The sequence below is a fragment of the Phocoena phocoena genome, chromosome 6, assembly GCF_963924675.1.
Source record: "Phocoena phocoena chromosome 6, mPhoPho1.1, whole genome shotgun sequence".
Taxonomy (NCBI): domain Eukaryota; kingdom Metazoa; phylum Chordata; class Mammalia; order Artiodactyla; family Phocoenidae; genus Phocoena; species Phocoena phocoena.
In genome coordinates, this window is record NC_089224.1 from 65,217,307 (window position 1) to 65,232,705 (window position 15,399).

The 15,399-nt window shown below is 38.1% G+C and overlaps 1 protein-coding gene across 1 annotated transcript in view; it reads left to right on the top strand.

Annotated features, from left to right (window-relative positions):
• PIP5K1B (phosphatidylinositol-4-phosphate 5-kinase type 1 beta) overlaps nucleotides 1–15,399 on the top strand; it is a 329,448-nt gene that overhangs the window by 250,022 nt on the left and 64,027 nt on the right. Inside the window, exon 13 of the mRNA XM_065878752.1 lies at nucleotides 2,902–3,046. Coding sequence (XP_065734824.1) covers nucleotides 2,902–3,046 — 145 coding nt within the window. The remainder of the gene's footprint in view (nucleotides 1–2,901; nucleotides 3,047–15,399) is intronic.

Here is a 15,399-nt window from a genome sequence, read left to right on the forward strand (position 1 = left end):
AACGTACTATTTTTAAATGAGTTTATCTTGACAATTCTCTGCATCTACAGTTTGCTGCAAGGTTCGGCCTTTCTATAATGCTCTATACTTGGGGACTTCCCCTTTCGTAATGCACCAAGTCATTACCAACTTTCCCTCCAGTTTTTAATCATTTGTTTTCTATCATTCTCAGTATGTCTGGGTTGTATTAGTCTCCTTTTGCCATGTGACAAATTACCAGAAAGTTAGTTAGCAGCTTATTATAACCTCCATTTATTAGCTCACAGTTCTATAAGTCAGAAGACTAGCAAGGCTTACCTGCGTTCTCCGACACAGCTTTTCAGGGTCTCAAAAACTGGGATCAAGGTGTCAGCTGGCTGAGTTCTCATCTGGTGTTGCTGGAGAAGAATCCTCCTCCAGGCTCATCCTGTTGTTGGCAGAATTCACTTCCTTGCAGTTGTAGAGCTGAAGTCCCATGTCATTGCTGTCTAACAGCTGTGGGCCAGGCTCAGCCCCTAGAGAGCATCCTCATTTCTTGCCATGCAGCCCCCCTCCATCTTCAGACAGAGAATTTCTTGCAGGTCAATCCCCCTTACACTCGGAATCTCTGCCATCACCATCTCTGACCTCTAGACACAAATTTAAAGGGCTCACGTGACTAGGCCAAGCTCACCTGAATAACCTTCCCTTTGACTAACTCAGAGTTAACTGATTAGTGACCTTAATTACATCTGCAAGATTCCTTTTGCCACATAAGATAATCACAGGAGTAAAACCTCATCCTTCTCACAGCTTTCACCCACACTCAAAGGGAGATTATACAAGGGTGCAGGTCATTGAGAGTCATCCTAGGATTCTGCCCACCACACTAGTTATTTTAAAAAACTGAAGAGTATGGGCACATAAGGGAACAGTTCTCTACTTCAAAGAACTGCTCCTAAGGGTCAGCCACCCAGTGTCTGGGGGCTGTCTGACCTGGGCCCGAGTCACTGGACAGGTAGTGTGTTTCTGTATTGTGTCACTTAGCAAGCCCCTGGTTTATGAAATCAGGCTGAGAATGCCCAAGACCTGAGTCTGCATTAGCTGTTCTCAGTCTAGCTCTATCTGCCTTATATTTAGTAGTGATTCATTGGAATCTGTTGTGAGGTTATTTTTCAGATTCAGTTTTCTATGTTACTGAGAGTTTTCATATTTTTCTCTGTATTTAATGAGAAGGTGGGATCAAGTATATATATATTTTTTGGTGGGGGATCAAGTATATTGAAGACTGCTAGCCAACTGTCGTATGGAAGCCTTTCTGATTTTTGCATGTTGAGCATGTTGTCACTTGTGTTTTTGTATGATTACCATCTGTTATTCATCATGGCAGTTCTTTATTTTGATCTGAATCGGATGCAGAGCTGCAGCATCTCATACATTTTAATGTGTGTCTGGATTCCTAGTCCGGAGTCCAGGCCTTCTGTGCTTGCCCCCGTCTCCCTCCATGCCTCACCCCACCTCTCCATCTATATCCCTCCAAGTCCAAAATCCAAACCTCACACTCACATGATAGTGCCTATTAGGATCAATTTCCATTCGTTCACTTCCTGACAGTACATAATTTTGAGCCTATTGTGCCTATAAAGGAATACAAGAAACACTGTAAGGTTATATTGTATTTATTATCATCTGTTTTAGTTTAGTTTGGGGAAGTGATTAAAAAGAATCCACAGTACAGCGTGGTGACACAAGCTAATAATACTGCATGGCATATTTGAAAGTTGCTAAGAGAGGAGATCTTAAAAATGCTCATCACCAGAGAAAAATGCTGAACTGTGGTGATAGGACGTTAATTCAACTTACTGTGATGATCAGTTCACAATATATACATAAATCTAATCACAAAGTTGTATACCGTAAGACTAATACATTGTTATAGGTCAGCTATAGTTCCATAAAGTTATATAATATCTCCACTGGTGAAAAATAAATCAGCTTGAGCCCAACTATAGAACTTTAAAGACAGGATTTATCCACAGCGTTCTATCTCTGGGAACATGCATGTCTCTTTTTAAAGGAGCTCTGTTCTTTGTGGCTGGACCTTTAAACAAAATACTGTCTCTGACAAGCTAAGCAATCATGAATGTGAATTTGTCCAAAGTTTAGGATAGGATGATTAAAAATGATCCAGAAAAAAAAAAAAAGATCCAGATTCAACTCTCAAAAAAAAAAAAAATCCACATAGAGAGAGTAGGCTGGGTCACTGCTCAGCCCTGACTGTTCCACTTTCCTGATGAGGGAGGGCTCTTGCATAAGTATTTTCATAGGTACCTACATTTTAAAGAAAAATAAGAGTTTTCTCATTTTTAAAAAGGCAGCCTTGCTGTTAGAATATAATGTCAAGAAGAGCTGTGGATAATATTCAAAGATGTATGTGGGCTCAAACAGTGTTAAGGTATAGCTGGCTGTTAGTCTGTGAAGCATTTTTTTCTTGGCTGTTAACAAGTCTGAGTTCTTAGATCTGCACTGAGAATCACAGATAATGGGCATAGCCTCGGGAGAGGAAAGCAAGTTCACTGTCTGTTTATACATTTGCCAATCATCCTTTTAATCTCTGTCGAATTATCTCCTTAAGCTCCTAGGAGCTTTTTATGTCATCTTTCGAGAAACAGTAAATCACTTTATTAGGTTTTTAAAAGAACATTCATAATGGCATTTCCATAAGCCATTTTGTAAATTAATACAATTTCCTTTCTGTTTTACCTGTTTGCAAGAAGCTATTTTACATTTCTGCTGTAGTTCAAAAGAGCACAGTTATTTCATAATTTAATTTGCAGCCTGGTATGTAGAATGAATGCCTTTGACTCATTTAAATTATTATATACACTAAAGCAGCATTTCTTACCGAGATTCATGAGTGTTTGTTTGCTTTTTGTCACCCAGCATTGGGATCCCGGCACAGGCCAGACCTGGTGCCTAGCACTCCATCGCTGTTTGAAGCTGCTTCCTTGGCGACCACAATTTCATCTTCTTCCTTGTACGTCAATGAACATTATCCACACGACAGGACCACGCTTTATTCAAGCAGGTAATACTTAGTGCAATCAAACTACCAGTCGGCTATTACCACACTAACATCACAGCTAGGCAGTATCTCTGAATGAGAACAAGTCATCCCTAACAACCAGGATGGGACCGTCGCCTGCCCCGTAAGAGAAAGAGAGAAAATGCTGGATATTTACTGTGACAGGAGGAAAAACCCTCCTGATTTTTCTGTACAGTTAATCATTATGTCCTGTAGAAACTATGTACTTTGTGGAAGAAGATGAATCTTTCATCATTTTTATTTTAATAATCGTATGATTGGATTTTTTAAGCAAGCACTCCTGGTTAATGTTTACACAGATAGCTACAAAGTATCTGAATATTTTCTTTTGGTATGAGTGACCTTAGTAACTGCTGACAGATAGAATAACAGCCCCCGCAGATTGTGCACAGCCTAATCCCTGGTATCTGTGATGCTGTTACCTTATAGAGCAAAAGGGACTTTTTTTTTTTTAATATTTTTAACATCTTTATTGGAGTATAATTGCTTTGCAATGTTGTGTTAGTTTTTGCTGCATATCAAAGTGAATCAGCTGTACGTATACATATATCCCCATATCCCCTCCCTCTCGTGCCTCCCTCTGTCCCACCCTCTCTATCCCACCCCTCTAGGTGGTCACAAAGCACCTAGCTGATCTCCCTGTGCTATGCGGCTGCTTCCCACTAGCTATCTGTTTTACATTTGGTAGTGTATATATGTCCGTGCCACTCTCTCACTTTGTCCCAGCTTACCCTTCCCCCTCCCCGTGGCCTCAAGTCCATTATCTACATCTGCGTCTTTATTCCTGTCCTGCCCCTGGGTTCTTCAGAACCATATTTTTTTTCTTTTTAGATTCCATATATATGTGTTAGCATACGGTATTTGTTTTTCTCTCTCTGACTTACTTCACTCTGTATGACAGACTCTAGGTCCATCCACCTCACTACAAATAACTCAGTTGCGTTTCTTTTTATGGCTGAGTAATATTCCATTGTATATATGTGCCACATCTTCTTTATCCATTCATCTGTCGATGGACACTTAGGTTGTTTCCATGTCCTGGCTATTGTAAATAGAGCTGCAATGAACATTGTGGTACATGACTCTTTTTGAATTATGGTTTTCTCAGAGTATATGCCCAATAGTGGGATTGCTGGGTCATATGGTAGTTCTGTTTTTAGCTTTTTAAGGTAACTCCATACTGTTCTCCATAGTGGTTGTATCAATTTCCATTCCCACCAACAGTGCAAGAGGGTTCCCTTTTCTCCACACCCTCTCCAGCATTTACTGTTTATAGATTTTCTGATGATGGCCATTCTTACTGGTGTGAGGTGACACCTCATTGTAGTTTTGATTTGCATTTCTCTAATGATTAGTAATGTTGAGCATCCTTTCATGTGTTTGTTGGCAGTCTGTATGTCTTCTTTGGAGAAATGTCTATTTAGGTCTTCCATCCATTTTTGGATTGAGTTGTTTGTTTTTTGATATTGATCTGCATGAGCTGCTTGTAAATTTTGGAGATTCATCCTTTGTCAGTTGCTTCATTGGCAAATATTTTGTCCCATTCTGAGGGTTGTCTTTTTGTCTTGTTTATGGTTTCCTTTGCTGTGCAAAATCTTTTAAGTTTCATTAGGTCCCATTTGTTTATTTTTGTTTTTATTTCCATTTCTCTAGGAAGTGGGTCAAAAAGGTTCTTGCTGTGATTTATGTCACAGTGTGTTCTGCCTATGTTTTCCTCTAATAGTTTTATAGTGTCTGGCCTTACACTTAGGTCTTTAATCCATTTTGAGTTTATTTTTGTGTATGGTGTTAGGGAGTGTTCTAGTTTCATTCTTTTACACGTAGCTGTCCAGTTTTCCCAGTACCACTTATTGAAGAGGCTGTTGCAAAAGGGGCTTTGCCATTATGACTGAGTTAAAGGTCTGGAGATGGGAGGAGTATCCTGAATTATGCAGATAGGCCCAATGTAATCACAGGGTCCTTGTCAGAGGAAGTCAGGAAGATTAGAGTCAGAGAAGGAGATGTGATGGCAGAAGCAGAGGTCAGAGAGAGAAAAGATTTGAAGATGCTACACTGTTGGCTTTGAAGGTGGAGGACGGGGCATGAGTCAAGGAATGCAGGCAGAGTCTAAATGCCAAAACAGGCAAGGAAACAGATTCTCCCTTAGAGCACCCACAAAGGAACACAGTTCTTCCAACCCCTTGAATTCTAGGACTCCTAACTGCCAGAGCTATAAAATAATAAATTGGACTTATTTTAAGACAGTAAGCTTATGACAATTTGTCACAGCAGCAATAGGAAACTAATACAGGGACTCTCAAACATTTAAAGTGAATTTGAATATTGGGGAGGGGTACTGAAGTTTCTTAGATAGAAAGTTAATTTGTTATTATTATTTTTTTAACAAAATATTCTCAAACATTGGTTCTCGTAATAGAAAGTACCTCTACAAAGAGGTCACAACGTTGTGGGATTAGCTATTTTTTCTGTGTTTATATATGCACTTTTGTAACTAGCTTCAATTACAGGTCAGGGATAACTATGTATACTTTGTCGAAAATTATCTGTTAAATGTTGAACTGGTTCTTGTCATAATTCAGCTCTCAAGAATCAAGATCAAATTTGTGCAGGTGAAATGTTTTTTATACTGTAAGTCATTTCCCCCTGCACCCTAGCAACTTGGTTCACTTCCAGAAAGAGGACTCAATATGGTAGATTCATTTTTAATGTGTGCATATTTATAAATTCTAGCTTGGTTTTTTGGCAAGTTAAGTTTTGGTAGTTGGAGGTTCTAGAAATTCTCTTTTTGTTGCTGTTGCCTTCTCTCTTGGCTAGATACAGGTTAGGTGGTAGCAGGTGAGACAGCCCATCTAGGTCTAGAGAAAAGGAGCAAATGACAAGGTGAATCACAAATCTTGGCTGGGCTTCTGTTTGGATAGCTCTGCTGTAGGACCAGCAAATAAGGCTCCATTGTAAATTATTCAACTCACCTGAACTGTAAAAGTAATTTGGTTAGCTTCCTCAAATTAGAAGAATTTGAAGGGACTTATACCTAAAACGAATGTGTACTTTGAATGTTCAAGTTTGTTATGTAAATTTGTCAAGCAACAGTTTTTGCTATCTGTACGGTACAGCTGAAGGCAGTTGTTTTGCTCTCAAATATAAATAGCAGCTCGAAAGATGGCTGGAAAGTTGCAGGAAATGCTTTGCAAGGTCAAAAACAATTCTCGTGTGAAGCTGCGGTGGTTTCTTACCATTTGCTACTATTCTCATTATCAGGGCAGATAGTTGGATATGTATTAAATTATTTACTAGAATTTTCAGCACAAAAATAAAAGGGTTTTGTTTGTTTGTTTTTGGTGGCAGTGGTTTTGACTAAGTATTCGGTCTCTTGGCCGGAGGTATTCAACTCTTGGGTATTCATAAGGTTCCTTCAGGATCTGAATCAGAGTTCCTTCTGACTCCCAATCCTTTCTGGCCAGCTTGGGAGCAAGCTACCTCTGCATGCTCCAGGGCTATGGTATAACTCTTGGTACTTTTATTTATGCTGACAGTGGTTAACATGTGTATTTAGATGGGAAAAGCATCAGTGTTATCTATGATATTTCTGCCCCCCCCCTTTTTTTTGAAGAGAATTGTTTGAAATAAATCTTCTGTGGCATTGTGTCTCCAAATTGCGATTTGATATCTTATATTAAGCTATCCATCCGGGTTCAGTTGCAAAAACAAGAAACCACTCTATCTTAAGCAGAAAGGGATTTGATACAGGGAATTCACAAAGTCTTTAAAAAGGCTTGGGAAGTGGGCTCTGGGCTGAACATCAGAAAACCACGCCAGCTACACACCACTGAGCTGGCCCACCAGCAGCCTTTGTCACAATCAAGTGGGTGTTCTTCCAAAGGAATGCAAGCCAAAGAAAAGCATGTTGTGAACCTAGAATTTTTTTTTCGTAGAGTGCTATACAATTTATTTATTTATTTATTTACTTACTTACTTATTTATTATGTTATCTAGTTTACACATATTAGTGTATATATATGTGAATCCCAATCTCCCAGTTCATCCACCACCACCACCCGCCCTCTTTCCCCCCTTGGTGTCCATACATTTTTTCTCTACATCTGTGTCTCTATTTCTGCCTTGCAAACCAGTTCATCTGTACCATTTCTCTAGATTCCACGTATATGCATTAATATACGATATTTGTTTTTCTCTTTCTGACTTACTTCACTCTGTATGACAGTCTCTAGGTCCATCTACGTCTCTACAGATGACCCAGTTTCGTTCCTTTTTATGGCTGAGTAATATTCTATTGTATATATGTACCACTTCTTCTTTATCCATTCATCTGTCGATGGGCATTTAGGTTGCTTCCATGACCTGGCTATTGTAAATAGTGCTGCAGTGAACATTGGGGTGCATGTGTCTTTTTGAACTATGGTTTTCTCTGGGAATATGCCCAGTAGTGGGTTTGCTGGGTCATATGGTAATTCTATTTTTAGTTTTTTAAGGACCCTCCATACTGGCTGTATCAATTTACATTCCCACCAACAGTGCAAGAAGGTTCCCTTTTCTCCACACCCTCTCCAGCATTTGTTGTTTGTAGATTTTCTGATGATGCCCATTCTAACTGGTGTGAGGTAATACCTTATTGTAGTTTTGATTTGCATTTCTCTAATAATTAGTGATGTTGAGCAGCTTTTCATGTGCCTCTTGGCCATCTGTATGTCTTCTTTGGATAAATGTCTATTTAGATCTTCTGCCCATTTTTTAATTGGGTTGTTTGTTTTTTTTAATATTGAGCTGCATGACCTGTTTATATATTTTGGAGAGTAATTCTTTGTCCATTGATTCATTTGCAAATATTTTCATCCATTCTGAGGGTTGTCTTTTTTTCTTGTTTATGGTTTCCTTTGCTGTGCAAAATCTTTTAAGTTTCATTAAGTCCCATATGTTTTTTGGGTTTTTTTCCATTACTCTAGGAGGTGGGTAGAAAAGATCTTGCTGTGATTTATGTCAAAGAGTCTTCTTCCTATGTTTTCCTCTAAAAGTTTTATAGTGCCTGGTCTTACATTTACATCTTTAATCCATATTGTGTTTATTTTTGTGTATGGTGTTAGGGAATGTTGTGATTTCATTCTTTTACATGTAGCTGTCCAGTTTTCCCAGCACCACTTATTGAAGAGACTGTCCTTTCTCCATTTTATTTCCTTGCCTCCTTTGTCATAGATTAGTTGACCATAGATGTGTGGGTTTATCTCTGGACTTTCTATCCTGTTCCATTGATCTATATTTCTGTTTTTGTGCCAGTACCATATTGTCTTGATTACTGTAGCTTTGTAGTATAATCTGAAGTCAGGGAGTCTGATTCTTCCAGCTCCATTTTTTTCCCTCAAGATTGCTTTGGTTATTCGGGGTCTTTTGTGTCTCCATACAAATTTTAAGATTCTTTGTTCTACTTCTGTAAAAAATGCCACTGGTAATTTCTTAGGGATTGCGTTGAATCTGTAGATTGCTTTGGGAGGTATAGTCATTTTCACAATATTGATTCTTCCAGTCCAAGAACATGGTGTATCTCTCCATCTATTTGTGTCATGTTTGATTTCTTTCATCATCAGACAGGTCTTTTGTCTCCTTAGGTAGGTTTATTTATAGGTATTTTATTCTTTTTGTTGCCATGGTGAATGGGATTGTTTCCTTAATCTCTCGTTCTGACCTTTCATTGTTAGTGTATAGGAATGCAAGAGATTTCTGCACATTAATTTTGTACCTTGCAACTTTATCAAATTCATTGATTAGCTCTAGTAGTTTTCTTGTGGCATCTTTAGGATTATCTATGTATAGTATCATGTCATCTGCGAACAGTGACAGTTTTACTTCTTCTTTTCCAATTTGTATTCCTTTTATTTCTTTTTCTTCTCTGATTGCCATGGCTAGGACTTCCAAAACTATGTTGAATAGTAGTGGTGAGAGTGGACATCCTTGTCTTGTTCCTGATCTAAGAGGAAATGCTTTCAGTTTTTCACCGTTGAGAATGATGTTAGGTGTGCGTTTGTCATATATGGCCTTTAGTATATTGAGGTAGGTTCCCTCTATGCCCATTTTCTGGAGAGTGTTGATCATAAATCAGTGTTGAATTTTGTCAGAAGCTTTTTCTGTATCTATTTAGACGATCATATGGTTTTCATTCTTCAATTTGTTAATATGGTGTATCACATTGGTTGATTGCATATATTGAGAATCCATGCATCCCTGGGATAAGTCCCACTTGATCATGGTGTATGATCCTTTTCAAGTATTGTTGCATTCTGTTTGCTAGTATTTTGTTGAGGATTTTTGCATGTATATTCATCAGTGATATTGGTATGTAATTTTCTTTTTTTCTTTTTCTGTGGTACGCGGGCCTCTCACTGTTGTGGCCTCTCCCATTGCAGAGCACAGGCTCCGGACACACAGGCTCAACAGCCATGGCTCACAGGCCCAGCTGCTCTGCAGCATGTGGGATCTTCCCCGATCGGGACACGAACCCATGTCCCCTGTATCGGCAGGCAGACTCTCAACCACTGCGCCACCAGGGAAGCCCTAATTTTCTTTTTTTGTAGTATCTTTGTCTGGTTTTGGTGTCAGGGTGATGGTGGCCTTGAGAATGAGGTTGGGAGTGTTCCTTACTCTGCAATTTTTGGAAGAGTTTGAGAAGGATGGGTGTTAGCTCTTCTCTAAATGTTTGATAGACTTCACCTGTGAAGCCATCTGGTCCTGGACTTTTGTGTGTTGGAAGATTTTTTATCACAGTTTCAGTTTCATTACTTGTGATTGGTCTTCATATTTTCTGTTTCTTCCTGGTTCAGTCTTGGAAGGTTATACTTTTCTAAGAATTTGTCCATTTCTTCCAGGTTGTCCATTTTATTGGTATAGAGTTGCTTGTAGTAGTCTCTTAGGATGCTTTCTATTTCTGCATTGTCCATTGTAACTTGTCATTTTTCATTTCTAATTTTATTGACTTGAGTCTTCTTCCTCTTTTTCTTGATGAGTCTGGCTAAAGGTTTATCAATTTTGTTTATCTTCTCAAAGAACCAGTTTTTAGTTTTATTGGTCTTTGCTATTGTTTTGTTTCTATTTATTTCTGCTCTGATCTTTATGATTTCTTTCCTTCTACTAACTTTGGGTTTTGTTTGTACTTCTTATTGTAGTTCCTTTAGGTGTAAGGTTAGATTGTTTATTTGAGATTTTTCTTGTTTCTTGAGATAGGCTTGTATAGCTATAAACGTCCCTCTTAGAACTGCTTTTGCTGCATCCTATAGGTTTTGGATCGTCGTGTTTTCATTGTCATTTGTCTCTAGGTATTTTTTAATTTCCTCTTTGATTTCTTCAGTGATCTCTTGGTTATTTAATAACTTATTGTTTAGCCTCCATCTGTTTGTGTTTTGTACGTTTTTTTCCGTGTAATTGATTTCTAACCTCATAGTGTTTTGGTCAGAAAAGATGCTTGATATGATTTCAATTTTCTTAAATTTACTGAGGCTTGATTTGTGACCCAAGATGTGATCTATCCTGGAGAATGTTCTGTGCACACTTGAGAAGAAAGTGTAATCTGCTGTTTTTGGATGGAATGTCCTATAAATATCAATTAAATCTATCTGGTCTATTGTATCATTTAAAGCTTGTGTTTCCATATTAATTTTCTGTTTGGATGATCTGTCCATTGGTGTAAGTGAGGTGTTAAAGTCCCCCACTATTATTGTGTTACTCTCAATTTCTTGTTTTATAGTTGTTAGCAGTTGCCTTATGTATTGAGGTGCTCCTATGTTGGGTGCATATATATTTATAATTGTTACATCTTCTTCTTGGGTTGATCCCTTGATCATTATGTAGTGTCCTTCCTTGTCTCTTGTAACATTGTTTATTTTACAGTCTATTTTATCTGATATGAGTATTGCTACTCCAGCTATCTTTTGATTTCCATTTGCATGGACTATCTTTTTCCACCCCCCACTTTCAGTCTGTATGTGTCCCTAGGTCTGAAGTGGGCCTCTTGTAGACAGCATATATGTGGGTCTTGTTTTTGTGTCCATTCAGCAAGCCTGTGTCTTTTGGTTGGAGCATTTAATCCATTTACATTTAAGGTAATTATTGATATGTATATTCATATCACCATTTTCTTAATCGTTTTGGCTTTGTTTTTGTAGGTCCTTTTCTTCTTTTGTGTTTTCCACTTAGAGAAGTTCCTTTAGCATTTCTTGTAGAGCTGGTTTGGTGGTGCTGAATTCTCTTAGCTTTTGCTTGTCTCTAAGGCTTTTGATTTCTCTGTTGAATCTGAATGAGATCCTTGCCAGGTAGAGTAATCTTGGTTGTAGGTTCTTCCCTTTTATCACTTTAAATATATCATTCCACTCCCTTCTAGCTTGTAGAGTTTCTGCTGAGAAATCAGCTGTTAACCTTATGGGAGTTCCCTTGTATGTTATTTGTCATTTTTCCTTTGTTGCTTTTAAAAATTTTTCTTTGTCTTTAATTTTTGTCAGTTTGATTACTATGTGTCTTTGTGTGTTTCTCCTTGGGTTTATCCTGCCTGGGACTGTCTTCAGTTCCTGGACTTGGGTGGCTACTTCCTTTCCCTTGTCAGGGAAGTTTTCAACTATAATCTCTTCCTATATTTTCTCAGTTCCTTTCTCTCTCTCTTCTCCTTCTTGGACCCCTATAATTTGACTGTTGGGGCATTTAATGTTGTTCCAGAGGGTGCTTAGGCTGTCTTCATTTGTTTTCATTCTTTTTTCTTTCTTCTGTTCTGAGGCAGTGATTTTCACCATCTGTCTTCCAGGTCACTTATCCATTCTTCTGCCTCAGTTATTCTGCTATTGATTCCTTCTAGTGTATTTTTCACTTCAGTTATTGTATTGTTCATCTCTGTTTGTTTGTTCTTTAATTCTTCTAGGTCTTTGTTAAACATTTCTTGCATCTTCTCTATCTTTGCCTTCATTCTTTTTCCGAGTTCCTGGATCATCTTCACTGTCATTATTCTGAATTGTTTTTCTGGAAGGTTGCCTATCTCCACTTCATGTAGTTGTTTTTCTGGTGTTTTATCTTGTTCCTTCATCTGGTACATAGTCTTCTGCCTTTTCATTTTGTCTGTCTTTCGGTGAATGTGGTTTTCATTCCACAAGCTGCAGGATTGTAGTTCTTTTTGCTTCTGCTGTCTGCCCTCTGGAGTGAACCTAGAATGCTTTAAAAGAAGCTAACATTTTAAAATCATATTGTTTCACTACAATGCCCAGATCCTTTTGAAAAATCACTAGCTTTGGCACCACTTGGCTCCATTGCTTCCTGGCATTTATCTGCTGGAGGGGAGAAGCATGGACCCTCCAGGTCAGCAACCTCTGCTTTGTTCACCTCTGCTCTTGCCTGCCTGCTCCTGTGGGCATCTCTGCTTTTAGCCTTAATGTATAAGAGAAGCCAAAGACATACCTTGGATCTTAATGACTGCCTTATGGAAATCATAAGGAAAAGGTGGGAAAAAAAGCACAGACGTGCTAAAGAACCCTGAAGAGAAGTTATGGCAAGCGAACCCCTGGGAATCCATATCCCTACTTCCCTCCCCACCATACCCACCCCTAATTATTCAACAGGAAAACCTTACCAGAAAACTGAAAAGAAGTTGTCATATTTTGTTCCTACCATTTTTTCCTTTAGAGCCCTCCTAGTCCTACGTGGTATCTCTTGAGGTAATCTCTTGAGACAATATTCTAAGTCTCATGTGGCCCGCTAAGGTTTAAGACCTAATCCAGATAGCCTGGAAAGAAAACTGATGTTATAATTCACGTGTTAGGTTTTTCTCTTCCTTTATCTCTGAATCATTTTTCTGTTAAGGCAGAGTGGTCTGTTTTCCCACTTTGCATTATAGTAAACATATCTGCACTTAAATACGCTGTAGATACTTCAGCTAGTGGTTGTCATTCTGTCAGTCTTTTCAGAATCCTTACGTTTGAAAAGTGTCAGTTAGTGCCTGGATGTCTCCACACCTAAATTATATACCGCAATGGGAAGCTGCTGTCTCTTAGAATTATTCCTTTTTTAAAATGATTATTGTTTGTGACTTCAAAAACCCCAATTGCAATTTATTCTTTTTTTTTTTTTTAAGTGTACTCCAAAAATTGACTAGGAAGCAAAGAAAAAAATAGTATCATTTTTTAAAGTATATATTTGACCTGTTTACTGGGGGTACATATTTTCAAGTTCTGCTCAACAGTGCTATGTTAGAGCATGCAATTCACAGGAATAAAAAGAAACTATTGTGGATTCTTGCTTCCCAGTCAAATAGTGGGATTTATATTCTGAAGTTTTTATTCTTAAATTTTTCTTTCCTAATAATAATTCTGTCCTTTGAAAGGAGGTATAAATTGAGCACTAAGAAATGCAGAGGCAAATGTGTTCTATCTCAAAGTTAAGAACAAGTTAGTTTAATGTTGTGGAAATTGGTTACACACATGAATATTAATTCTTTTTTGTGATTTCCTGCACAGTTGGTAGCAAAGCTGAAGCTTTGATTATGCATAGGGATAGAAAACCCTACTGCATTCCAATATATTTATCCTTTCCCCATTAAAGGTGCCTTTTCCAACATCACCACTCTGTCTAGTCTCATGTTTTGCTAGTGGCTATTTCTAATAGTTGACTCATCCTGAAGACATTTGATGTATTGTGAGAAGGGCAGATAGGTCAGAGGAAAACCACTGGTCATTTGCCCATAGAGGGACAGCTGACAAAGGCTCCCTAAATGATGGGTCCAACATTCTAGACCTCAGAGGCTGCCTCAGTGGTTCCAAGCAAAGTTCTGTGCCGCTTTCTTCCTGCCTGTAGAGTATGGCAAACGTAGGAGAGGATGGAACCATTGCCTCCAGCTAAAGGTACCTCCCCACAAATTGCTTACCACTCAAAGTTAAAGACATACAAGTAGAGCCATCCCAAAGAATATTAGAGACCCATTATCTTACAGATGTGTCTAAAAGATAAGGAAAGAGAAATGCAGAGACATGCATTATGTGACATATCCAAGGTCACATAGCCTGCTAATAGGATTTAAACTGTCACACAGGTCTCTGGGGTCCAAGCCTCATGTTCTTTCCACTGTACCACCCCTTTCATCATGGTCTCCAAAGACTTCTGGTCTTATCCTTGATGTGTGTGTTATGCACAGATGGTCAATTGGCTGATTTTTTTCCTAATGTGAATTCTGGCCCTGTGTTTGAGCCGTTTTTTGCTATTTAATAACTATAGTATTTCCAGTAGGCAAAGTGCTGTGCTTATGTTAACATCTACCTATGATGTTTATTCTAGAAGTCATTGGGCTAAGTTTGCTTACTAAAAACGTGGTAACTATGGGAACTTCTCTGTCATAGTACTAGTCATACTTCAAATCGCCAATAAGAATCCAATAACAACTACAAAAACAGCTAATTATTGGACCTTAGTAAGGGTCTGTGTTAAGTTCTTAACATGGGATCAAGTCACTCAATTCTCACAGCAACCCTATAAGGTCATTATCTTCGTTATCTCCAGTTTACGGATGGGAGTTGCTTAGCAACATTAGCTAACTTTCCTGGGGTCAAATGGCTAAAAAGTACAGCCATGATTTCCATGCACAGCATTGACAGAGAATATCAGGCACGAGCCTCAGCCATTCAACAGCTGCCCTCGTCCATATCATCACGTCTCAGACAAGATGGCTTTTAGATGATGCTTTTAATGGAAATTCAGTAACATCCACACAAGTTCTCTTCTTTCTTACCCGTTTTGCCTTTTCTTTTTCCATGTGATTTTGAGTTAAGGTTTTTCATTTCAAAGATGTTAGATTCTTAGTGTTCAAACACTAAAAATAGGACATTAAGTTAAATTCATAAGAAACCTAAAATAACTATTTCCTTACGTTTTTATTTTCCAACTCTACAGGTTGACTCCAAATTGTTACATGATCATTGAGAAGAGACTTATTTTTGAATTGAAATATAGTTGATTTGTAATTCTATATTAGTTTCAGGTATACTACATAGTGATTCAGTATTTTTATAGATTATACTCCATTCAAAGTTACTATAAAATATTAACCAGATTGCCTGTGCTGTACAATATAACCTTGTTGCTTATTTATTTTCTACATGGTAGTTTGTATCTCTTAATCTCCTACCCCTATCTTGCCCCTCCCCCCTTCCCTCTCCCCACTGGTAATCACTAGTTTGTTCTCTGTATCTGTGAATATGTTTCTGTTTTTGTTATATTCATTCATTTGTTTTATTTTTTAGATTTCACATGTAAGTGATAACATACAATATTTGTCTTTCTCTGACTTATTTCGCTAGGCATAATAC